The sequence below is a fragment of the Nelumbo lutea genome, chromosome 4 (assembly GCF_056320005.1).
Source record: "Nelumbo lutea isolate HS-2025 chromosome 4, American lotus-T2T, whole genome shotgun sequence".
Classification (NCBI taxonomy): domain Eukaryota; kingdom Viridiplantae; phylum Streptophyta; class Magnoliopsida; order Proteales; family Nelumbonaceae; genus Nelumbo; species Nelumbo lutea.
In genome coordinates this window covers 89,149,671-89,176,555 of record NC_142687.1, presented here as the reverse complement: position 1 = coordinate 89,176,555, position 26,885 = coordinate 89,149,671, and the positions used below count along the sequence as shown (strand labels likewise).

General features: G+C 37.7%; 1 protein-coding gene and 1 long non-coding RNA gene across 2 annotated transcripts; one reads left to right on the top strand and one right to left on the bottom strand.

Annotated features, from left to right (window-relative positions):
- Positions 1 to 589: 589 nt before the first annotated feature.
- LOC148861658 (uncharacterized) lies at positions 590 to 3,139 on the top strand. Its single transcript, XR_016112293.1, has 3 exons — positions 590 to 1,109; positions 2,625 to 2,711; positions 2,810 to 3,139. It is a non-coding gene; the product is annotated as an uncharacterized LOC148861658 (long non-coding RNA).
- Positions 3,140 to 6,347: 3,208 nt separating this feature from the next.
- LOC148861657 (sodium/hydrogen exchanger 1-like) lies at positions 6,348 to 25,724 on the bottom strand. Its single transcript, XM_088986393.1, has 16 exons — positions 25,531 to 25,724; positions 25,187 to 25,312; positions 24,729 to 25,053; positions 24,521 to 24,639; positions 21,919 to 22,016; positions 11,810 to 11,869; positions 11,657 to 11,703; positions 11,378 to 11,572; positions 11,244 to 11,290; positions 10,647 to 10,713; positions 10,430 to 10,530; positions 10,196 to 10,297; positions 9,812 to 9,950; positions 9,671 to 9,733; positions 7,750 to 7,833; positions 6,348 to 7,055 (listed from the first exon to the last, which is right to left on the bottom strand). The coding sequence occupies exons 3-16, from the start codon at positions 24,894 to 24,896 to the stop codon at positions 6,729 to 6,731; spliced, it is 1,617 nt and encodes a 538-aa protein (XP_088842519.1). The 5' UTR covers positions 24,897 to 25,053; positions 25,187 to 25,312; positions 25,531 to 25,724; the 3' UTR covers positions 6,348 to 6,728.
- Positions 25,725 to 26,885: the final 1,161 nt, after the last annotated feature.

Genomic DNA, 26,885 nt, shown 5'->3' with positions numbered 1-26,885 from the left:
CCCAATCCAATATAAATTTATTACGGATTAACCAGGTCCAATCCAATCTAATAAATATTTTGGACTGGATTGATCCAATTCAATGTGTCTTATTGGTCTGTCCAAATTGATTTTGGACTTACCGGGTCCAATCCAAAACCAGTGCATTGACACCCTTAATTGCAATCCATCAAATGTGCAATCAGTGTGGTACTTGTTGGTGAAATCTCCTAGTATGATAGTGAAATGTCCAAAAGAACTCAAGAAGCGGTTTCCTCTTTGGAATTGATTGCAACCCATCACTCTGAAGTACGAGTTCTGAGCCAATGATTCTTTTATGAAACTATTTTTTTTTTTTGTTTTTTTTGTTCAAAGAATAAATTCTTAGAATGAATTGAACCTAGGACAAGAACTAGTTCTGACAATTTCCATAAATCTATACATGAAGGTGATTCTTAGAATCACAAAACCATGCCAATGCAGCCTGAAGGTCCAGGATATTCTTAGAGCTCATACAGGACTTCCACGGTAAGTTGCTCACTTGCTATTGATGACATTCTCACAACAGGTACTTTGAATAAAAGAGGTTACCAAATGACAAGTCTGCGTCATATGTAGGGCTGTCAATTAGACGGTTTTGGGTTGGATCCAAATCGATCCAAATCTTATCAAGTCTATTTTGGACAATCCATTATAGTTATTGGGTTGGGCCAACCCAAAATAAAATCGCCCATATTATTATTGGTTTGAATCGGCCCAAAACCAAAACCCAATGGTTCAATCGCCATTCGCCAAACCCTACCTATTTGAATAAAAAATTCAAAACCAAAATCGAAACCAGACAAGAAACTTTCGGCAGTTATCTGAAGTAACTCTTCTCCGGAAACCTGTTCGAGCGTTTGAAGCATTCTCTCCGGCGGCTCTTCTCTCTGTGGAAAGCATTCTCTCCGGTGGCTCTTCTCTTCAGCGGTTCGAGGAAACTCCAGCAGCTCTTCTCTGGAAATCTTTAAGACTGGAACAGGATTCTCTCTGTGGAAAGCATTCTCTCCGGTGGTCGTCCATCAAGTGGCTCTTCTCTTTGACGGTTTGAAGCAAGGATTTTCTCGCTCTTCTCTCTCAGGTGGAAATAGGTAATAGTTTAGTTTTCCTTAAAAAAAATGAAATCCTCAATTTTTGTGTTTGTTACTATTGATGTTTGTGTTTGTTACTATTGCTCTTTAACGGATAGAGATAAACAGAGGGAGGGGTAATATAGTAATCCTGTGGAGGTATTCAGAACTCAGGATAAGATTAAAAGAGTCAGGGGAAAAGTGAGGGGAAATTTCAAATAAAAATCCAACTTAAAATAGAAGATTATTTGGACAATAATGGGTTTGTACAAGAGAGAATGAATGTCTTGTTAGTAGTTAGTTTCAAACTCTTGGACTAGGAGAGACTGCCCGAGAAATCCAACTCCAACTACAACCAATAAAGCTAATATAAATTTCCATTTCAGTGACGTAGTTGGACTAGTTCCGTAAGAGAGAGAGAGAGAGAGAGAGAGAGAGAGAGAGAGAGAGAGAGAGAGAGAGCCTAAATTTTCGTTTCAAGCTTTTCCATAATTGGGTCTTCACCAGTTTATCTTATTGACAAAAGCTGCAAAACTTTCATGCCTGAGTTATTCATGTACATCCCTTATTCTTGTGGGTGAAATTGCTTCCAATGCACCATGAAAGTGTCAAGTGTCCACCTTCTCCTTACATTGTCCAATTCCCCCCAACAAGAGGGCATGATTATTCTCATCATTAGTGCCGTAGGCAGAGGAAACCATCTTGAAGTTTCACTTCGATCAAAACAGAATACTCTCCAGTCCTGTGGATAACCTTAGTTACTTTGCTACTGTCCCAAACAACCAGCACCATTGGCATGCCTGAGAGTGGGTTTATGGGACCAATCAAAAGGTTTTTGACTCCAAACACTGGATGGTGGGGGAGTTAATGTGCTACATCTTTGTCTCCTGTATCATTAAAATGTTTGTCTTCCATTTCTCATACATGGTAACTGTTCACAATTTAATGTCTCTCCGAGCATAGCTTGATAACATTTATATTGGATCTCATGAGAAAAATTCTGATCAATATCCACCCCTTCTTACCCTATGATTGGTATTCGTGCTTCTAGCCTTGTTGTGTAGCCCCAAGTCAAACAGTGATTTTTTGTTCTTTCTGTCTTTACCCTTGCTATGGTGCAAATTCCATTTCATTGCCTTCCAAAGATTTGTACTGAATAACCATTAGGAATTCTGTTCTCAATATTTCCTTATAGACAACTCTACAAATAGTGAATTGTTCTACCCTTTTCTGATGTATCTAATTGAAGGATAGTTAGTGAATCAACACCTTTTTTATTTTTCTGCTTTCTGGAGCAGCTAGATGCTGCAATTTTTATCATATTTAAGGGGCTGGATAATCACAACCCAAAGGTGAAAACTTCTTACCTACCTCACTACCCGGGCCAAGTAAGAGAAAAAGCAAAAGCCCATTTATCAAAAGTCAAGTAAAATCAATCAGAAAGCTTACTAGGTCACACTCTCGTTTTAACTTTGAAAGCTACATTAATTTGTTCTGTAATGCATGTTTGTAACTTAATAAATCTGCTATTTTCAGGTATTTGCTCAACCTCTATTTAGGTTTGTGGAAAACCGGTGCATCACCCACTGGCCGGCAAATGGATTCATAACATTGGAACATGCTGTAAGAATTCCTTTATATGGAAAATACTACATCAACTTCTTTCGGGTGGTTTGGAGAACGGTTAATGTGGTTTCAGATTTTTTATTCTCTGGTTGCAGCTGTTCATCCATCCTCTTGATGGTACTTGATCAAATGGTTAAGCTGGCGAAGTCCACCAAGTGTTGCACCAGGAATGTGGTCCTCCTAATATGAACAATTTCTTTAGGAAATGATATTCTTTTGGTGTTTGATTGCAGATGGAGATGGAAACTATTTTATTTATTTTTTGGGGAATTAGGGAAATAATTAATTCCTTATTGAGTATTATTTTCTGAGGAAAACATTTTGTTTCCCTTCATCATTTTAGTTGTAACAAAAAATGGAATAGTGTAACTCATTGTTTGCTGATTTAGAAAGGAGAACTTTCTTAGTGAAGTAATTCACAATCATCTTCTACTCGTTGAAATTGATTCTGAATCAACATATGTATCTATTTATTTTTTTAATTACCACTAGTTACTATCAAATTCCAGTTTTTATTTTCTTTTTGAATAATAGTGTGTAGTGTCCACCAAAACTACATTCACATAGCTATACATCAATTATTCATATGCATGTATCATGCATTCTTATGATTCAGAACTTACCATATGTATTGCCCTCGGTAAAGTAGAATAACAAAATAGGATTCATGTGGTGGATGGCATTTATCTGGGATAATGTTTAGTTTTAATTGTTTGAACATTTTCATTATATTATGATTTACAGTTTTTCATTTAGTGTTTTCAAATTCCATGCTACACTTAGAGTTTGAATAAATTGATCAATCATTCTCTGGAGCAGATTATTGGCCCTTGCTTCATGCTTGCCATTGACAATATATTGGATTTTTTTGTTCCTTTCTATAAGAAGCTTGCTTTCCATTAAAGGGTTCTTCTCATCATATAATTCATTAACAAATTTCATTTTACTTGTTTTTGGATCTATAATGTGGCTTTGGCCCCCATGTGACCACCTCAAAAGGTGGAGGATGGCATATTGGATATTGCTTAGACCTGTTACTAGCAGGTTAGTGTTAGCAGGAACTCAGGTGGGGATATTGCATAGTGCACATCAGGTTCACTGGCCATACTATGGAGAGCCTGCAATTCTGCAAGGTCAATCCCATGCTTCTATTTGGGGAGTGATGCCCAGTGACCACCTCAAAAGGAATTATTTTTCAATCTTTAATATGCTGGAAGACCTATCATTCAATTTTTAATATGCCCAGTAACCACCTCAAAACTGGAATAGTATAACTCATTTTTATGCCGATCCAGGTACATTCGTATTTTGATAAAAGGGCCAAAACCCCAATGAAAAATATAAAAGATACCCATGACTCAATTGCATAGAATGATATTCAGGATTTATTTGTTTAAGTTAGATAAAGAAATGTTGGGAAAGGATAAGAAAATGAGGGCATTTGAGTGAAGTTGTAATGTCAGGAGAAGAAAATTCGTGTTTCATTTAATTCGGATTGGATTGGGTCCAATCGGTCCAGTCCATTTGTAAATGGACCCATGTTGGACTGGATCGGATTGGATCAAATTCAGTCCAATTGACAGCCCTAGTCATATGTGCAAATGGGCATCTTTTCATTTCATTGTACTATGAAGCCACTTTTGTAGAGCTGCTTATTTTCTTCACCAAGAGTTCAGCCAGTGCAACCAGATCATATATAGGAGGTAGGAAAGCGAAATTTTTAAAGAGAATGTTTCAAAGAAAAAAATAGGAAAAAAAAATCAAGTGGCTGACAAAAGACATGGATGTTAAAGTACTCCTTTGCTGATAGGTTAGCAAAACAATGGGTAAATAGGGGTGTTTTGTTTTGGTCTCAACTGTAATTTTTCTGCAATGTTTTTTCTTATTTGGGGGAGATAAGAGGGGTCATTTCCACCTTTTATATTCTTATTTCTAATTAATGAAATCTTTTGTTATTTATAAAAAAATGTAAAGAAAAACTAATAAGATATTACTGATACTGGTTTATAGTTCTTTTTTGAGAATTTTCAGATGTTTCTAGAAATTCTTTTGATTCCAAAGTTTGGTCAGTTCTTGCAATTGCACGTGGAAGAGAAGAGGAAGTGAGAGATGAACGAACTGCCCACTGAAGAAAATTAAATAGAGAGAGAAAAAGGAAAATAAATAGATTAAAAACTTCCATAATAGGCGTCTGGTGTCCGGACGTGAAGGGTTACATTTTCAGTACAAAATTGTTTTTTTCTGGTAGTGGATGTCTGGTGGGAGGAAATGACTCCTCAAAATTGCTTTTTCTTCCAAACTAAGCATAGGTTTAGGGGAGCTTCAATTTTCTTTTCTTTTCCAAACGATTATGATTTATTAAAAATCAGGCTGACATAGTGACATGACATTATTTGTACTTGGCTTTGCACATTCTTGGCATGGAGATATCAGGGCTTATCACATAAATTACTTTGAAAAATCTCTCGTGGCCGATCTACCCCTGAACCACTCGCCAACCCGAAACACCTCCTGTAGGGGCGTATTGGAAAGGCTCCGATACGATATGCGACGGAACTTTAATCCTTGATTCCCGTAGCCCAGTTCAAACAGGAATCAGAATGAGAACTGGAATCAACTTAAATAAGACTTCCGAGAAAGAATAGTCATTTCCTAATGTCATTCCACCAAGAATGGGAATAAGATTCCAATTCATCCAACCAAATGGGCCCATAATTCCTGGCATTGTCAACCGTGACACTAATTCCTGGCATTTTTTTGAACCCACCTACACATTAAATATGTAGAGTTTGTAGTTTTTAGTTAGTCATCAAATGAACGGTTAGACTGTTCAACTCGGAAATGGTCAGGGTCATGGTTTTTAAAATCGAACCGGACTGGATGGTCAGACTGAAAAACCAGGAACCGGTCACCAGTTCCATTTTACCTTAAAACCATTTTTTTGGCAAAAAACTGTTGATTTGATCAGCAAACCGCTGACCTAGGCGGCCAAACCGTTCGAACCATTTGAACTATCCAATAATTTTTGGCCTTTTTTTTGTCAAAATGGGTCATTCATTTGGTTCAAACAATCAAACCATTCAACCCGAGAACCGGATCCCTGAATGGTTCGTTGTCCGGTTTGATTTTAAAAACCTTGGTCAAGGTACCAGGTGGTGAATCGCTATTTTCATAAAGCCCAAATTGGTCAATGACCCATTGATCCGTGCAATCGAACTGTTAACCTAGAAAACGGTTTTATATGCTGCCGGAAAGGCACGATATTGAAAGGTTTTGGCTAGGTTACCAAAAGGATTCAGGTTTTGGATAGGTTTTTAAAACGTTTATCGAGATAGCATCAGTTATCAATTTTTTGAACCCACTATGTTAAAAATCGATAGTTTACTGTTTTCAACCGATGGCATGACATCTACTTTGACAAATTATCAGTAAAAAATTATATATACAAAAAAGAGTTTCGATCAACCAAAACTCTCGATACACATTTTTTTGTCTATATCAAGAATCTCGATACTTTGAACCATGCCTCCATGGTCCTATGAGGAAAGAACAGGCTGCTGATAAAACCAAAATTCATTAGATAAGAAGAAATGGAAGACACCAATACATCACCAAACCAATAGAAAACACAAAGAACCCAAGAGAAGAAATGATTTCATACACTAAAAACTCATCTTACAAAATTGAATATTACAGAAAAGTCTGGATGAAATGAAATGTAATAATAATGTAATAGATGACATCCTTATACACACTTGGGTCCATGATGCTACAAAAAACCGTCTTGCTTTTTCAGTGCCAGGATAAAGTTCCTAGCAGCCCCATATAGAACACAACCCCACCCCAGACCCAAAGAAAAAATAAATAAAAAAATAATTCTTCTTTTTCCTTAAACAAAATTAAAAGCTCATAAATAGTCTTAAGCTACACTTACACAGCCTCCACAGTAGAAGCTTATCACCCTCAAGAATCCATAGATAAATTTCTTACATATTTCTCTTGATATTCCTTGCATTACCATGGATGTACACTTCGTTCAGTTGGTGAACCTGGCACAAAGGGTACAAAACCCCGACCGCCAAATACAGGACGCATGAATGCATCATCGAATTTACGCCAGTAATAGTGAACAGTGTGAGTAGGAGCTGTTAAGAGCATGCGCAGGCTGCTTGGGCGGGGGATACTAGTGCAAGCCATGTCAACTTCTGAACCCTGTCCATTCTCAAGGAGTGGTGCAAAGAAGGATTTCGGACTTGATGGCTCCGATGACACAATGCTGCTCAAGTGTTTCGGTGAAGGCAACAAAATCCTTACAAGAGGTTTTGTCATCAAACCAAATACCTGAGAGGAAAGAACAAGTTTGTTTTAATGGATAAGAATAAAATTTGTTATTACACAGCAAGAAGAAACACCAACATAAAAAATATAGTTTTAAGTGAATCCAATGAGATGAACTGAATGTATATAGCTTGAAGAATCACCAAAATTGCATCTTAAATGAAGTGTCATAGGAAATTTTATTATTGGCTATAATAAAGCGAATCCAATGAAGTGCCATATAAAATCAATGACTATGCTCTCTTGCTATAATTTTTTGAGTTTTCTCGAAGTAATTATTTTGTACCGCTAAAAAGGGGAGTGATTTGAGCACATCTCAATTTTGAGAAACCGGGCATATCCCTATTGAAAAGACAGAGAAACTTCTGTTTCTAATGATAAAAATCATCACAAAGAGGTATTTTTGTATTTTAAAACTTGCATTTCTTCTCAAATTATTAGGGGCACCCTCCATAGACATAGGATGTGCCCAAATCACTACCTAAATAAAGTAGTTAGCAAAATGAGTTAACTAACCATCCTGGATTGCTTCTACCACTGCTACATAAGAAATTATATATCTTGAAAAGACATGTAAACTAAAACCAGTGCCTTTTTGAATAAAATATCAAAGGCCACACATAAAATATTGCTCAAGAAAAAGCATCCAAAATCTACTCCATATAAAATATAGATATAAAGACATGAGGTATCTTACCACTGTGCTGAAAAGAACAATGGTAATGGTGCTTGTGATCATGATTGCATTCCCATGCAGCTGAGTATGACCTGATCTTGTGAACTACACAGGGATCAAAAATAACATAAGTATGTGCATGCATCACATATTCAACTATTCAAGTATGAGGTACACACTCTAAAAGCAAGAAACAGAAACATTCACACCTATAAAATTTTCTCAAGGCTACAACAAACAGAGCCATGTTAGGATACATCCCTTGAGAGCATTAACACCCTTATAATATAAGCTTCAGTAATCTCAAAACTTGGTGTGGATGCCTCCTGAAGGATTCATGAAATTGAATTTTGTTGGGACTGCACAAAGCAACCCAGGTCCCTCTTGAGTTGAAGGGGTTCTAAGAGAAAAAGAAAGGAAATGTAATTGCTTTGTTTTTGGGTCCTGTGGGAGTAGGGAACTTTCGTAGGGATGAATTGCTTACTACAATACAAGGAGCGCAGATTGCAAAGGAGCTGACTCTGGAAAACTCAAAGTTGGTGGTGGGGCGGTTGAAGGAACCAGAGTCTGTAATTTGGTGTTACAAGAATGAAATTAAGAAATTCAAATGGCTAGCAAGAAATATGACTTTGAGGATACAATGGAGGTCATCTAGTGCAATGGCTGATAGCTAAGCAAGGAGTGAATAGGAGTCAACTGCATTGAGCTCAATGTAATTTGTACTTCCTTCTTATTATGGTGGGAGAGGTTGCATCTTGCACCTCTCCAAGGGATTCTTGTATTGCTTGCACATATTGGTTTCTATTATTAAAACTTCATTACTTGTAAAAAATGATCTCGGAGTTAGACGTATCTAGGAATAATTTTTCTTTATGCTGATCATTTATCGATGGTTTAGTCTTTAATAGGATTCTTGATGCAAATTCAGAGGCATGGAAAGAAACTTAGAATCTATGGAGAAATAAAACAGTTTCCCAATTCCTAAATCAATTTCAGAATTGTTTGATAAGGATATGGCACTTTTGATTTTTTTAAATTTATTTTCTAGTTAAAGGTATCCTATGAATAGAAATTTAAATCTTCTAAAAATTTACTGATATTATTAAACCAAAATTACTATTTATGGTAACTTTCTGGCTTATTCACAGTAATACTCATAATTATTATTTTTGATAAAATCGTGATTTGCTATTTTTAGTAATTTCTGGTTTTTTACATTAAGTTAATTTTAGTAGGATTAGTAAGGTGTTATTGGAGTTGTTTAGGGGTTCAAGTCCTTATTTGAGTGTCCCTCTAGGTTACCTATGGGTTTATCCTAGTTCTAAAACAGTTAGAAGTTGTTTTGGGCCATTTTCATAGTCCAAATTGGAGTCTGTAAGACATCCGAGTTCTTATGATGCCTATGTAAAGTCGTTGTAATTGAAAAAAGAGTTGATTTGATGAAATAAAGTTTGGTTTGGTGAACTATGATTGTTGCCAGGATTTTTTTTTTTTTTCTGTCCCCCCCCCCCTCCTTATATCACCAATTTCTTCTTCCAAGTGATCTATCTATTTGCTGTTTACTCCAATAGCAAGAGTTTCCCTCTTTCTGATATATTACTCATTTTTTTGTGGACAGAAGTAGACGCTTCTCCATACCTATTCTTCATCCTTGGTCACCCAAAGCCCACCAGAACATCTGAAATTTATAGGACTCATAACTTATCCTACATCAATGTTCCACCTTCAGCTTCACCTTCTGGTCCCCCACCCCAAAAGAAATATTGAAATAGGTGAACCACTAAAGCTATTTGTTGTGTTCTCCTATTACTACTTGGTATAATGTGGTTGGGTTGTCCAGTTTTTTTTTTTACAACCTTGTTACCTTAAGAGGGCTAAGGAATCCCAGACCCTTGAAAGATTTTCTGTATACCAATAAAATAAAATAAAATTGTTGCAATACCTGATTATAAGCAAGTGCAATAGAAACTGCACCTCGCATAAGGCCAGCCCACCATATTGTGACCTGCAGCACAAAATTTTCATTGAATATGTCAGTTGGTAGAGAAGGAACATAAGACCCCAAAAAATCCAAATTACTTACTTGCTGCTTTATGCCAATTTTGTCATTTGGAGACTTCTTGGTTAAGTTGGTTAGAAAAGATAGGGGGAAAACAAAAGCAGCTCTTCCAACCAGAATCAAGCTCACCAATACTGAACTCACTGCAATTGAAGTTCCAGGACTGCGCAACAGTAGAAACAAGATCAATGTATAAGAAAAACAATACTGTTTAAAGCAGGCAGTTCTACCATGCAACCTAAGAAATAATATACAACAAATAAATAACGGTAATTAAGCAGCCCATATACACAACCTTTTTCTTTTTTTTGCTTCAATTCAGAAAAATAATTAGTTTGCCACTACCAGACATGATAGCATGAATGCTAATCATCCATGGTTGATGTTTCAGAGATATACAGACCATACCTATCACTTACAAATCTCCACTTCTCAATATCCAAAGCATCCATACCAACATATAGGAAGATGAATATTTCAGCAATAAATGACAATGTCGCAAAAGCATGCCTACAAAAAAAATATTAGCACATGCAAAAAAAAATTAGTAAAGGAAAAGCATTTGCCTATATTCAAGAAAAATGATAATACACAATAAAAGCTTCAATCTTTTGAAATAATTCCTCTGGAAATTTGACATACTTAGTAGTGACTCTTGAACTCTCAGTGACATTATGCCATGTGTAGTGGGACATCACAATACCGCAAAAAAACACAGTGAGAATGCCACTTAAATAGAATAGCTGCAATCCACATGGAAGCAGCCAAAATTGCAGTTAGACATACTGTATTTGGAATCTAAATAGAGAGTCTGAACATGAGGCCTACAGAAAGGTAGGCCAGAAGGAGAGGTTCTTACTTCAGCCAGCATGTAAGAAAGGTAAGCCATGAGTATCATAAGTGCGACTTCACGATCAGTGGAGTGCCTGGAATTTGTAATAGTTAGCTATTAGAATGTTTTGGGGAAAAAAAATGAAACAGGCTCTGTCAAAATTTTCCCCATTTCATCATTTTTGAACAATAAACATATTGATCTTCTACATGATTAATAACATTAATTTTCATGGGAAAAGCAGAAGCCTCCACCCTGCATGTGCAGATGCCTACCGCAGATAGGGATGAGCATTATTCAGTTAAAACCGAAATTTTCAGTTTCAGTTTTCAAAATTAGATATTCAGTTAACCAAAATAACCAAATTAACCAAATTTCTTTATATAATATTTAACGTATATAATATAATTATATTATATTATATGTATTATATAATATATTATATGTTATAATATATATTACTGAAATTTGGTTTTAAGCGAAATAACCAAACCAAAAATTTCGATTTATTTCAGTTTTCCTATAATTTGGTTTCAATTCGGTTTTTAACCGAATCAACCAAATGCTCACCCCTAACTGCAGAAATTAGTAAAGGCAAGTATTAATGTCCTCCCACTAACAAACCTTCCAAAATATAACTTTTTGATAATGTATGCACTGAGCAGACCAGTCTGCAAAAGAGAAAAAGCAAAGCATTAAAATAACCCCATGACATGAACACCCACACACAACAGAGAGAGAGAGAGAGAGAGACTTACAAGCACTCCTAACATGGTACTTGATACAAATAAATAAAAGAAGTTGCCAATAAATTGCAAGGCTATGGAGGAATTGATGTGAGAAAGATCAAAGCTTTGGATTGCATTAAATAGCACAACTGATGTAGCATCATTAACAACACCTTCCCCAAAAACCAGACTATAAAGTAAGGGCGTTTCATCTTGATTAAGCACCTACACACCATCAGGTGAAATAACTTTAACCGCAAATTGCTATATATTCATAAACAATATTACAATTTCAAACACTCCCCATACCTGCAAGGTGCAAACAGAATCTGTTGCAGAAAAGATTGCTCCAATTGCTGTAGATAGAAAGGTGGTACACAGGTAAGAATACAAGATCTATGGGAATTGCAAACAAAAGACGGCATGAGATAGGAAATAGGAAGTGGATGCTAAAGAAATTACCAAGATAATCTCCAATGTCAAGCGAAACCATATTCAATCGTTTAAAAAACTGTTTAGCACCTGAGTTTAAGAACCAATCAGTTCAACCATGAAGAGATAATAAAAGAATAATTATTAGTAGTAAACATTAAAAAAAGAAATGAACATAACTCAATACTGATATTAACTGCCACTTAGAATCTTGAAGATTCACCAACATTTAGCAACTTGGAAATTCTAAGCTAATCAATTTAATCTGCTCTTTTCTTTCTTTACTTTTATTTTCCTATGTACCAACTAATAAACATTCTCAGAAAGAAATTTCACCCAAAAAAATGCCTGTGGAAGAAACAATATAAGGTATATTGGCAGGATCATTGTGTGTATTATAATTTTCATCCTTCTTTATAAAATGAAAGAAAGACAGAAGCATAGTTATCAAGGCAATGCTTAGGCAGGCACCTAAGCAACACCTACATGAAAAGGCATTTTGTAAGTAGCACCTTTATATTACACCTTTTTTTGCATATATGTTCAGCACCTTTTTAGGCAAGGAAAAGAACAAGGTAAGCACCTTATCGCATGTTGTATACCATATTGTATTTTATTTTTGCTCTATGACATACAAAATCATTGTCTGTGTAGTATACCATTCATTACTTATTCGTATGGATCCTTACTGAAATAGGATGCTCTGGGCAATCAAAAATAGCATGTTCAAAAAAATTAGTATAGCTAAGATGGATCAGTGGCAAGACTAGAAAGGACAGAATCAGAAAACCATGTAACAGAAGTAGCTTCAATTAGTGACAATATGAGGGAAAGTCATCTAATATTGATATTAAAAAAAAAAAAAAGTCAGCTGAGATGATTTAGTCATGTGTAAAGATGACCAATGACTACACACGGTGAGGAGTGAATTGGTGAAGTCTCTGGAAGAGCAAGGGAAAGACCAAAGAAAACATGGTCTGAAGTGGGAAAAATTAATTAAAGGCTTATGATTTGACAGAAAAGAAAAGATTATATAGGAAAGCACCCCATTGGTAATTTTGTAGAATGTTTGGATGGTCAGGAATACTTGTATTTTTTAAAATAAAACATGCAGAGAGGCAATTAGGCAATTATAAAGAAAAAGGCAGTGGATACTCTTTTAATCCTTGGCTGTCAGTTCACAAAGCTTTTACACAAATACCATACAAAGCAACACATATAGAACATGCTTATAAATTGTAATTCCTGATGTATATCATACAATTGTATATCCCATTGTATAATGCTTTAATGTACATGGGTGGGTGCTTACTCTTTGAAATTGTGAAAACCCTATTCAGTTCTAGGTTAAAGTAGAGAAGAAGAAGAGAAAGAAGAAGAAGAAGAAGAAGAAGAAGAATATGGGTTTGGCCAGTAGAGGAAAAAAACAGTCCTCTCTAGTCGACCCACTTGTATTTATCTCACATAAACATAGTTACAAGAAAGACAATATCGTCCCTCATAAGTGATGGGACACACAACTTAAACTTGAATAAAACAGACCTTTCGCTCTCAAATAGATAAATCCAAATGACCAAAATACCCCTGTTCTGTGAACTCTAACACTCCCCCTCAAGCTGGAGAGTATATGTCATATAGTCACAGCTTGTCACAAATATAATCTACTCTACCCTGAGACAATCCCTTTGTAAAGAGATCTGCTCACTGATTCCCCGAGCTCACATGAGATGTGGTTATCACTCCACTGATCACTTTCTCTCTTACAAGGTGACAGTCGACCTCAATATGCTTGGTTCTCTCATGGAAGACTGGATTGGAAGAGAGGTGAATAGCTGCTTGATTATCACAGTATAGTCTCATGGGTTTGTCAACTGAGAACCCCATCTCTTGTAGCAAGTTCTTCAACCATACTAGTTCACATGTGGTATGAGCCATAGCCCTGTACTCGGCTTCTGCACTACTCCTTGCCACCATTGTTTGTTTCTTACTCTTCCAAGTTACAAGATTGCCACCAAGGAAGGTACAATACCCCGTAGTTGATCTCTTATCTGATATAGAATCAGCCCAATCAACATTTGTATACCCCACTATCTCAAGAGTCCCTCCACTTTTGTATAGCAAACCACGACCTGGAGCACCCTTTAGGTACCTAACAATTCTTAGAACTGCTTCCCAATGAGGAATCCGAGGATGTTGCATAAACCGATCACCATACTCACAGCAAATGATATATCCAGCCAGGTAATAGTCAGATAATTCAACTTTCCCACCAACCTCCTGTATCTTCCAAGAACATCAAAGTCTTCACCTACATCAATGCTCAACTTGACATTCAGTTCCATAGGAGTCTCGACTGGTTTAGCACCTAACAGTCATGTTTCTTCAAGTAGGTCAAGAACATATTTTCTTTGACATAAGTTAATTCCATGTCTTGACCTTGCCACTTCTATTCCCAGGAAGTACTTCAGCTTACCCAAATCTTTCGTATTGAAGTGGTCCTATAGGAATTTCTTCAACCTGTCAATCCCATTACTGTCACTCCCAGTTATGACAATATCATCCACATACACCACTAGCAAGATTTTCCCATCTTTTAAGTCATGGTTGAACACAAAATGGTCTACCTAACACTGTTTCATCCCAAAGTTTTTCACTACTTCACTGAACTTGCCAAACCATGCGCGTGGAGATCATTTCAGTCCATAAATTGCCTTTTTGAGTCTACAAACCTTACCATCCTCCTCCTGAGCAACAAACCCTGATGGTTGCTCCATATACACCTCCTCAATGAGATCACCATGTAGGAAGGCATTTTTTATGTCAAGTTGCAAAAGAGGCCAATCATACATAGCAACTAATGAAATCAACACCCGAACTGAACCAATTTTAGCCACAGGAGAAAATGTCTCCATATAGTCCACACCATACAACTGAGAATATCTCTTGGCCACTAACATGGCCTTCCGTTGTTCCACACTGCCATCTGGAAGATATTTCAGTGTGTAGACCCACTTACACCCAACAACATGCTTACCATGAGGAAGAGCAGTGAGTTCCCACATGTGGTTGTGTTGTAGAGCAGATAGTTCCTCCTCCATTGCTTGCCACCACCCTGGGGAGGTAAGGGCTTCTTAGACAGTCTTGGGAATGGAAACAGATGATAGCAATGATATAAAGTTGCGATGGGAAGCAGAAAAGTGAGCAGCTGAAACATAGTATGAAATAGGATGAGAACTACAAGTGCGTTTACCTTTCCGCAGGGCAATAGGAAGATCAAGGTTCGAGGGAGAAGATGTAACTACAGGATCTATCGACGAGGGATGAATTGGAGGAGGGGCTGATGCTCTTCTGTGAGTACACACTTGTCTGATTGGTGGCCTCTCAGTAGTAACTGGCACGGGAGGGGAATCCGCAACTGGAATGGAAACCACGGCAAGGGATCCTCAACAGGGACAGGAAGTGGAACTACGAGGGAAGGAGAATGAACCATAGTGTCCGAAAAAAAAAAGGAACCGATTCAAAGAAGGTGACATCGGAGCACACAAATGACTCATGGGAGTTATGGTTATAGCACCTATACCCTTTCTAAGTCCTGGAGTATCTAAGGAACATACACTTAGTAGCTCGTGCATCTAACTTGTCTAAACCAAGCCCCAAATTTTGAACAAACAGACACACCCAAAGACTCTCGGGGTGAGAGTAAATGGAGACAAGGTGGGAAACAACACTGAGAAGGGGGATTGACTTCCGAGGATGAACATGGGCATCCGATTGATGAGAAAACATGATGTGAGGATAGCATCACTCCAAAAATGCTTTGGGACATTCATATTAAGCATCATAGATCGAGAAGTTTCAAGGAGATGTCGATTTTTCCGTTCAGCTACACAGTTCTGTTGTGGAGTGTAGGAACAAGAAGTTTGATGAATTATCCCATGGTGCTCTAAGTATTGCTAAAATGGTGTTGAGGTGTACTCTTTTGCATTACCGGAGTGAAGAATTTTAATATGAATACCAAATTGGGTACGTATTTCAGCATAAATTTTCTGAAAAATAGAGAACAATTCACTGCGATCTTTCATAAGATAAATCCATGTCATCCTTGAAAAGTCATCAACAAAAATTATAAAATACTTATAACCATTGTATGACATTACTTTAATTGGACCCCAAACATCATAATGAACTAAAGAAAAAGGACTCAAGACACAACTATCAACTCTCGGATTGAAAGAGACTCTATGATGTTTCCCAAGTTAACACGACTCACAATCCAACAATGAAAGATGACTTAAGGAAGGAACCAGCAACTTCATAGCCTTGAGGGAAGAGGAGTAAGAAACGATTGAAAAGCTACTGGAGGGTCGCCACCATCAAGGTTCAATCCACCTGTCTCATGCCCTCCACCAATCTTCATCCCCGTCTTGAAATCCTGAAACGCACAAGAAGAGGGATAAAAGGTTATGGAACAATTAAGTGACTTGGTTAATCTACTAATTGATATAAGGTTAAAAGGGAACTTGAGAACATATAAAACAGATAATAAGGATAAGGAGGAGATATCAATATCACCAACACCACAAATAGGAGATGTAGAACCATTGGCAAGAGTAATTGTTTATGTAGAGGACTGAGAAAGTGAAGAAAATACATTTGGAGTCCCAGACATATGGTCTGAGGCTCCAGAGTCAATGATCCAGTGTGAAGGCTTGGAAGCCAAATAAGCCATACCTGAATGGGAAAAGGTAGCTATGTTCTACTGAGAAGATGTTTGAAGGAACTGCTCATATACTGCACGGGGTACACTCACCATCTCCTTCCCAGAAGCACTAGTAGATGTGGAGGTGATCGGGTCAGTTTGCTGACTTTCACTAGCTATACCACTACTCCTAGTCACAACATGGTTAGCCCAAGTATTGGGTGGACCATATAAATCATAGCAGAAATTAATCGTGTGCCCCTCTAATCCACAGTATGTACACTTCCTAGGAGTATTACTTCTTCCTTTACCACGACCTCCCCCTGAGTCCCGACCTCCATCCGGCCACCAACATGATTAAACATGGGACCACCATGGTTACCTGGAAGTTCATGGCCACCACCACCACCACCTCTATTTCCATGGCCTCCCCCTCTAGTCACCACCAAACCAGATTTGTCTGAAAGAGAAGAATGCTCTGTAGACTCAATAGATGTCCTCCAAAGACAGGCAAACACTTCTTCAAGTGAGGGAAGAGCAGATCACCCCAATATTTGTGGTTGGACAGGTTCACATTTAGCCTTCAAACCCACCAGAAGCCTCATCACATCAAGTTGCTCACGTTGTTGTTGTTGAACCTGAGCATCCGATGTCAGAGGATGATACACATTAAGCTCATTTTGGATATTTCTCAAACTTGCATAATATTCCTCCAAGCTTTGACTGTCTTGCTTCAGATTGAAGTACTCTTGGTACAACTGATACACCCTAGTTGTATTGTCTTGCCCGAAATACAGTTTCTTAGCATGATCCCAGATTTCTTTAGTTGTATCTAGGAACATAAAGTTCACATTGATTTTTGGTTTCATGCTATTCCATAGCCATGTCACAATTTGAGCATCCTCCTGCTCCCAGTCACTAAACCCTAGAGAGTCAGAGGAAGGTTTTTCTTCTCTTACATGCTTTACCTTCTTCTTGGCCTTTAAGAACACCTCCACTGACTTCGCCCACGGCACATAGTTCTCACCATTCAGCTTAATAGATTTCATTTGAACATTTAGGTAATCTGGAGAGATCATAACACCAGTTTTGTTGTCACTACCATCCCAGACTGACATCATTTTCAACCAAATGTGCTCACCTCACAAGGAAGTATGAACACCACAGAAATCAGTGTGAACACCACCACACGACACAAGATTTTTACTTTCAACTATTCAAAACCAACCACACACTATTTAGCACAGTACAAACACCACCACACCACTGCTGTCATAAACTTCAGCAACTGAAAACCCAACTTTCAACGCACATACCCAGGTATAAACAGAGGAAAACGAGACTGGTATGCATACTAATCACTTCACACCACCACAAAAAAAATATATATATATTCTAGACCAAAACACAACATTCGCAGTCCACTACTTGGGCAAAAAAAAAAAAAAACTGTTCATACCTGTCCACAAACAGCCCTTTTCGTATCACAGAATAGAGGGCATCTAGTACACCACTTCAACGACCACCACCACAGAAACTAGAGGCATGTTCACCTCCAAAACAACAAAACAACCAATCCTTTTTGGCCCCTTGTCGAGCTTCCACTCAAGCTAGAAAAAAATCGAAGAAAGCTGGTATAGCCGGCGGCGAACCCAAGAAGAAGAAAGGGCGATGAGGAAAGAAGAAAAAGAAAGAAAAGGGAACTGGGTTTTATCGCTCTAATACCATGTGAAAACCCTATTCAGTTCTAGGTTAAAGTAGAGAAGAAGAAGAAGAAGAAGGGTTCGACCAGTAGAGGAAAAAATTAGTCCTCTCTAATCGACCCACTTGTATTTATCTCACATAAACTTAGTTACAAGAAAGACAATATTGTCCCTCATAAGTGATGGGACACAACTTAAACTTGAATAAAACAGACCTTTCACTCTCAAACAGATAAACCCAAATGACCAAAATACCCCTATTCTGTGAACTCTAACAGAAATCAATTTTGCTACATAATTGATGAACTCCATATTTTACCTTCTTAAAAGAAGGTAAAGTATCAAATATGGAAGGTAAGAAGGTAAAAAAGCAACATCATATCTGTAGAGAGACTAGGCCGAATGGGCCCTAGCCCATTAGTGTCTTTCTTATTAGTTCTTTTTTATTATGTTTTCTTATTGGGCCTTTTCTTTAGGGGCCTTTAGCTCTTGTTTATGTTTTCTAAGTATAGTGCTGATGTAGACGCCTACTTAAGGGCAATCTTATAAATTATGTAACTTAAGCAAGTTTATTAAAAGATTAGTGGGAGAAAGAAGAAATTATCGAACTCCCTTTTTTCTCCTTTCTTCTCCAATCTTCCTCCTTCTTCCTTAATTTCTTTTGCTTTATTCTGAAATATTCTACTAATTTTATTGGTTTGAATCACATCTTGGTATCAGCGCAGGTTTCTTTTTTTCCATACACCTTTGTTTCTAATCGAAAAGTGTATGGAGAGATAAATTGCTGATTATTCAGAGATCTTGTTTGCCTAGTTGGTAGAGGATTTGGAGAGTCAGAATCTGGTCGAAGATTGCCAAGAAAGTGGGACTGCAAATTTTTTTGCCAAGAGTTCCTGTTCCTACACTCCTCAACAAAATGGAGTGGCGGAAAGGAAAAACAGACATGTGGTTGAGGTTGCAAGGAGCCTTCTTTTGCTTCCCATGTTCCTATTAAGTTTTGGGGTGATGCTGTCCTTACAGCTACATACTTGATAAACCGAATGCCTTCTCGGGTTCTAGGGTTTAAAACTCCCTATAGCTTGCTTTTCCTAAATGAGGATTTGTTTTCTCTTCCTCTTGGGGTGTTTGGGTGCACTTGCTATGTCCATGTTCACAGTCATTAAAGACATAAGTTTGAGCCTAAAGCACACAAGTGTGTCTTTTTGGGATATGCCTCCACACAGAAAGGGTAATGTTGTTTTGATACAGTTCGTGGCACTCGCTTTGTTTCTATAGATGTCACATTTGCAGAGTCCGTTCCTTTCTTTAGTACTTATCTTGAGGGGAAGCATTCAGACGAATTGTTTGCATTGTCACCATTTGTTCCTCTTCCAATTCCCATTGAATCTTCTATAGAGTCTCCTCCAATCGAGTCATCTATCCCTGCTCCTCCTCCTCCTCCTACTCATCTTCTTACTTTTCCACACCTTCAGATGTGCCTCTTGCTCCTCCCATCACTACTGAGATAACATGTCAGCCCTCTTCTACCACTTCAGATACCTTCCCTGGCCTTGATCTCCCTATTGCCCTTTGCAAAGGCAAACGGAAATGCACAGCTCATTGTATTTCCAAGCACCTGTCCTACAACCTTCTTTCCCATTCCTACTATTCCTTCTTTGCCTCTATTTCTAACATGTAACTCCCAAATCTGTCCCAGATGCTTTGTCCAAACTAGAATGGAGAGATGCTATGAGGATTGAACTAGATTCTTTGCATAAGAACAATACCTAGGAAATTGTGGATTTGCCCGAGGGAAAGGAACCGGTTAGCTGTAAGTGGGTGTTCACTATTAAGTATCATTTTGATGGTACTGTTGAGAAATATAAAGCCCGTTTGGTTGCTAAAGGGTATACTCATGTATGGTATTGACTACTTAGAAACTTTTTCCCCAATAGCCAAGATGACTTCAGTTCGAGTTTTGTTATCTTTAGCTACTGCTTTTGATTGGCCTCTTCGTCAATTTGATGTAAAGAATGCTTTTTTGAATGGGGACCTAAATGAAGAAATCTATATGTCTTTACCTCCAAGGGTGTATGGGAAGGAGATGCAAGGAAAGGTCTATAAACTGAAGAAGTCTCTGTATGGCCTTAAGCAATCTCCTAGAGCCTGGTTTGATAGATTTCGGGCTGCTCTTGTTGCTTTTGGGTACACACAGACTCAGTCGGATCATACTTTGTTTGTTAAGAGGAGAAATTCATTAGTGACCCTCCTGATTGTCTATGTTGATGATATTGTGGTTATAGGTAATGATACTCCGGAAGTTGCTCATCTCAAGAGTTTTCTTAACACTGAGTTTGAAATTAAAGACTTGGGAGAACTCAGATATTTCTTAGAGATTGAAGTTGTCAGATCTAAGAATAGTATCTTCCTTTCTCAATGAAAGTATGTTCTTGATCTCCTTGCAGAGATTGGGAAACTAGGGGCTCGACCTGCTTCTACTCCTATTGACCTAAATCATAAGTTGTTAGCCACTGAAGGTGAACTGTTGCCTGATAAGGGGATGTTCTAGAGACTGGTTGGGAAGTTACTTTACCTTTGCATGACTCGGCCAGATATTTCCTATGCAGTTAGTGTAATCAGCCAGTTTATGTGTTCTCCCAGAGATACACATTTAGCAGCTGTTGAGAGAGTTTTGTGCTATCTAAAAGGGACTCCAAGAAAAGGTATTTTGTTTGCTAAGCATGGACACAATGAAGCTGGAAGCATAAACTGATGTTGACTGGGTCAGATGTATTGATGATAGGAGGTCTACTTCAGGTTATTGTGCTATGGTAGTAGGGAACATTGTATCATGGAGGAGTAAGAAGCAGTCTATAGTGGCAAGATCTTCAGTTGAAGCGGAGTACAGGGCAATGGCACATGGAGTTTCTGAACTTTTGTGGTTGAGATCACTTTTAGATGAATTGGGTATAGACTGTGAAAAGCCAATGATGTTATATTGTGGCAACCAGGCTACTATCAGCATTGCACACAATCCTGTTCAACATGACAAAACTAAACACATTGAAATTGACAGGCATTTTATACAAGAGAGTGTTGCCTCAGAAGAATTTTGTCTACCATTTGTTATTTCTGAAGAACAGTTGGCTAATGTTTTGACAAAAGGTGTTCCTAAAGGAAAGCTAGTTCATTATATAAGCAAGCTGGGCATGATGGATATCTATGCTCAACTTAAGGGGGAGTGTAGAGAGACTAGGCCGAATGGGCCCTAGCCCATTAGTGTCTTTCTTATTAGTTCTTTCGTTGTTATGTTTTCTTATTGGGCCTTTTCTTTATGGGCCTTTAGATCTTGTTTATGTTTTCTAAGTATAGTGCTGATGTGGATGCCTACTTAAGGGCAATCTTGTAAATTATGTAATTTAAGCAAGTTTGTTAAAAGATTAGTGGGAGAAAGAGGAGATTATCGAACTCCTCCTTTCTTTCTCCTTTCTTCTCCAATCTTCTTCCTTCTTGTTGTCTCCTTCTTTCCTAATTTCTTTTGCTTTATTCTGAAATATTCTACTAATTTTATTGGTTTGAATCACATCTATATCGTATATAGATAAAATGGAAATAATTATCTACTAAAATTTTCATGCTTTTCACTGTAATGAGTCTGCATGGCCAATGACTTCAATTTTTTCCCTCTATTTATTGATATTGAATGTGGAAATTATACGATGTGAAATAATTAAATACATATAACTGAAAAATGTTACCTGTTGCAATGATGCCAAAAGATATTAATGTACCAACAGCACCAAACAACACGATTGTTGTGAAGTTGCGGAAAAATTGTTTCTTTTTCACCTGGAATCTGATTTCAATGGACAAAGGATCAAATCATCAAGTCCTTTTAAAAGACTGTTAGGATCATTAAAAAAAAAAAAAAAAAACATAAAACATAAAACAAGGCAGAAGAAAATAAAACAAAGGAAAAAAGAAAATGAAATCCTAAGTAAAGAAGAAGTGGCATCCACCTCCAAACTCAGCCAAATTTCAAGAGAAAAAGCAAGAAATGGCCCAATGGCTATTATACCTTAAATTTATAACTAATTCATCCATGTGGTGAGAATCAACCACAATATAACTAGTAGAGAGAGAGAACAGAAAAGCGTGAAGATTGCAATGATAAAATTATTTTATTCGTTTTACTAAAATAAATGAAACCTACTAAGTTTACAAGCTTAGCTAAAATCATATCTGTAGAGTTGGAGGTGAGACAGGACAGATTACTAGGGAAAATGAGAAGAAATAGGAATACTCAATTTACAGAATAAGGGTCATTACTCAATTGTAATAAATAAATGATCATGTAAAGAAAGGAGTTAAGATTATTAGGAGCTTTACTGAAAGCCGTTGCATCCATACTATTAATTACTAAGAAGCTCTAAATGTTAAATAATACCTCATAATAGCTTTAAACACATTATTAAATCATAGATACAGCACATTAAATCATAGAAACAGCACATACATATACATACAGAGATATGGACATACATATAAATATGCAAATAATACACAAGGCATTTCAAGGTGTGAGGCATATGCTTTATACTTTCAAATATGAGCCTCAAGTTTGAGACTGATGCATTTTCCTTGAACCTCGCCTCAAGGTACAAGCCTCAATTTTTTAAATCACTGGTCTGAATGAGGAGAGATGTTTGAGTTGGGCATACTCTATATTAGTTTGTATTGGTTAGACTAGAAAATGAAAAAGTAATATTAAATCCCTTATTTTCTAGTGACAAGTTCAGTTAATAGTGACTTAAAATCAAGATCCTCCAAGTAAAAGCAAACATCAGGACTCACTGCCACCTACCTGTTTCTAATTTTAAATCCAAAGCTAGTTTTTAGTCTATAAACTAGCTTCTGTCTTCTTTGTTCACCAAGTCCTTTACTCACAATAAGCACACTAATATTCAATATGTGTTTCTTTTTTTTGCTAATATTCAATATGTGTTAAGATTATCCATTATTATCATTCCTTTTTTGATGAGGGCAGATTTGTCCCTCCACTAACATCATGACACATGACATCGTAGAATAGCTGGATGACATCCCAACATCACCTAGGCGATGACTTGCCTTATCCAAAATTATGGAGTCTCAGCTGGAAGCCTAGCGACCTGGTGACCTAATGACCTGCCTCCGCCGCCGACCTGGCGACCTGCCTCTGCCGCCGACCTGGCGACCTACCTCCGCCGCCGACCTAGTGGAAATCTATCTAGCAACCCCGTCCACAACTTAGAGCGGCTAGCAGCACCTCGTCCAAGGCTGACCTGTGGTATCTCATCAGTACCGGCCTAAGTGACCTTGACATGAGGAGCGATCTCCCTCGAAGACTTTCTGACCTAATTGAGGTTCAGGTGGCGACCTGCGAGACGTGCTCGCCGTCCAACTCTACATGCATCCTGTCACTCCCGGGTCTCTCGAAAGTCAGTTCTCACACCGAATGTCCCGGAGGAAACTAAGTAAGGCGCAAAAGTTGGCCTACATGCACAACTACCTCCGAGGACTTCGGACTAGTTAGGCACGTCTTCCCAGAGATCTTGGACGCAGTGCGTGATGCCCATGCCAAACAATGCCTATATAAAGGCCTTACCTCCAACATCAGAAGGTAGATGCGCAATGTAGCTCTCTTACTTTCAGCTCTCTCACAAAATCTTCGCATTCGCTAACTTAAGCATCAGACTGCCCACCCCGGGTAAAGAAGCCCGGGCACTCTGACACTGTTTCCATGCAACTTGCACCAATAAACTATGCAGCTCGCCACCTTCAGCTAAGGCAGTTCAGCTAGGCGTCAGAGCCACCTTTAGCTAGGGACAGTTCACCTAGGAGTCAAAGCCACCTTCGAGGTAGGTACAGTTCAGATAGGCATCCCAATCACCTTCCAGCTTGTCACCATTCAGCTAGGCATCAGAGCCACCTTCCAGCTCATCACCATTCAGCTAGGCGTCCGAGCCACTTTCCAGGTAGGAACCATTCAGCTAGGCATCCAAGCTACATTCCAAGTAGGGATTGTTCAGCTAGGCAACCGAGTCACCTTTGAGTCGGGAGCTGCCAAAACGTGCATCATCATTTTTTATGCAGGATAGAGAAAAAGAAGTGAGGAGGGGCGAGGGGGTGCCAGTAGAAAGATTTAGGAAAACGCTTGAAACCAATAGTGGGATAAGCATAGGATAAAGATAAAAGAAATAACAGAATGATCATCCCATACAAGTACAACCACCATAACTCAGATGCAAAATAGAAAAGAAGATAAAGAGATTAGCCCAAAAAGAAATTAAAGCAAAAGTCCCAGAAGAATCCACGTACCCCGCGTTAAATATGATAGGTGGGAGAAGATATATAAAAAAAAGATCTTCACTGAAGACTAAGATATGCGAGCTCTTTCCCCGGGTAGTTAGTAGAATAACGACTCCAGTACACACACCCTGCCATCAGTTGCAGAAATCAATTGCTATTTGCCATAACCATAATTCATGAAGGAAACGAAAGAATAGAAAAGGGATCAGTAACTCACAATCGCTAGGGCCGTAATCGATTCATTCATCCATCGGTTCTCCTCCAGTAGATGACCAATCACAATACAAGCACAAAGGAGCGCCACAAACAAATTCATAGAAACCACGGAGGCATGATCTGATGTGGACAACATCCCGAGCTTAACTAAAACAGAACCTAAAGCCATAGCCACCACCTCGATTAAATAACCAAACAATAAGGTACAAATAACCCAGTAGGCAGTAGAGTTCAATATATGAGTCAAATTCTCTTTATAGTGTGCACTTTCATGTCTCTGAACTATCCATTTGAAGAACGTCTCGAACCCAAATTCGAATCAAACTCTGCATCGAGAAGTAATACATACACACAAGGTTTTAAAAAAAAAACGTCTAATAAACAACAGGATCCAGTGCGACTAATAACAATAACCAGTTATTAATCTTCAAAGTTGCAGAAACTTTACAATATACTCACAAACAATCCTCGAGGTGAGTAACGCATAAACACGCCTTATTTGTCTGGCTTTGAAGCTCGAACCAAGGAAAAGACCGAATCAGAGTCCAATTCTGACTTGCGATGTCGAAAGAGCAGCCAACGGAACTGAAGGAAAGACGAAAGAGATTAAGCATAAGCGTTAGGCATCAAGTCCAGCATCTGGATTCTTCTTCTTAATTCGTAAAGCGGAAACTTAAAAATTTGAATAGCTGTTGCAGAGATGTATATATGAATTGAGAGTAAGTATCATCTATGCGAATTTCTGAAGAAATACTTCTCGGGCCAAAGAGGAAGCGTTAGAGAATTAGGGTTTTCAAGGGTACCTTGGGATGCAATTCAGACTCAGAGAAGCAATCGATCTCTGTTGAAGAAGAGAGAGAGAGAGGACAAAGCAGCACTAATAAGAGACAAAGACGGAATAGAATACAGAGTAGAAGAAGAACGGAAGGGAGTCGGAGTCAGTGACCCAAAGGAATAATTACACGTATGCTTCGTAATAATTTTTGTTTTTCGTTTTTTTGGCTATTATATCACTTGCCAGTAAAACAAGTGAAAAAACAGCGTAGAGCCGTAGATTACGGGGAATCCCTTTTCTTTTGGATAAAATATAAAAACCTCTCCGGTACGATATCTTTTCGGCATCATAGATTTTTCATTAATAAAAACTTCCTTGAGGTTTTACAATTTATACTTTAACAAAGGCAAAATCTATATCTATTATAGCGGAAAGACATCGTATCGAATAGTTTTGCACCCCCCGATTTATTTTTTTTTTAAAAAGCCCATAGGCAAATAATTCATTCATATCATCAACAAATACAGGCAAAAGGAAATTAGGAGGATTCGACCAAGCAAAGGTCCTTGAGAGATTATAAGCAAATTTAGCGATCAAATATGCTGCTCTATTGCCTGCACGAGGCCTAAAGGAAATAAATGAAGACTGGAAATCTTTCAAAAGGTCCCTGCAATCAGTGATAATGAGAAATAACCGTCAAGGGAAATCCGGACGATCATTCAACAAGGCTTGGACCACCTTTTGAGTGTCACCTTCGATCGAAACATGAGAGATTTTTAACTCCTTGGCCATTTGATGAATACCCTTGGTCATCTTTTTTATGATACTTTATTGGTTGATTGGCTATATGTTTTACCGGCATCATGTCTTCCCGTATCACAGTCTAATCATTAACAAAAATCTCTTATATAGTTTTTGAAAAAAAAAATGCAGTTATTTCTTTTTTATCAGTCCTAAATTGAAAAATGTTGGTATAATAAATTAATTTTTTGAAAATATTCGTTTTACCCAGGATAATTAACTAATATATATATATATATATATCAATTCATATGAAGATTTAACTAAAATACACTTACACCTAAAAGAACTTTCTAACTTTTAACTTGTATCACCCATAGGGGTGGATTCAAGTCGAACTGAATACTTGACTATTTGAGCTCGGCTCGCTGAAACTGTATTAGGTTTGAGCTCGGTTTGATTCAAAGCTCGCAATTTCAAGCTTGGCTCGAGCTCAACTATAAGCCATTTAAAAAAAAATAAAAAATATACATATAAATACTTTTTATTTTACACACAAAAAATTAAGAATTATAAAAATTATTTGTTATTATACATATAAAAAATAAAAAATATAGCATATAAAAAATATTTTTATTATAG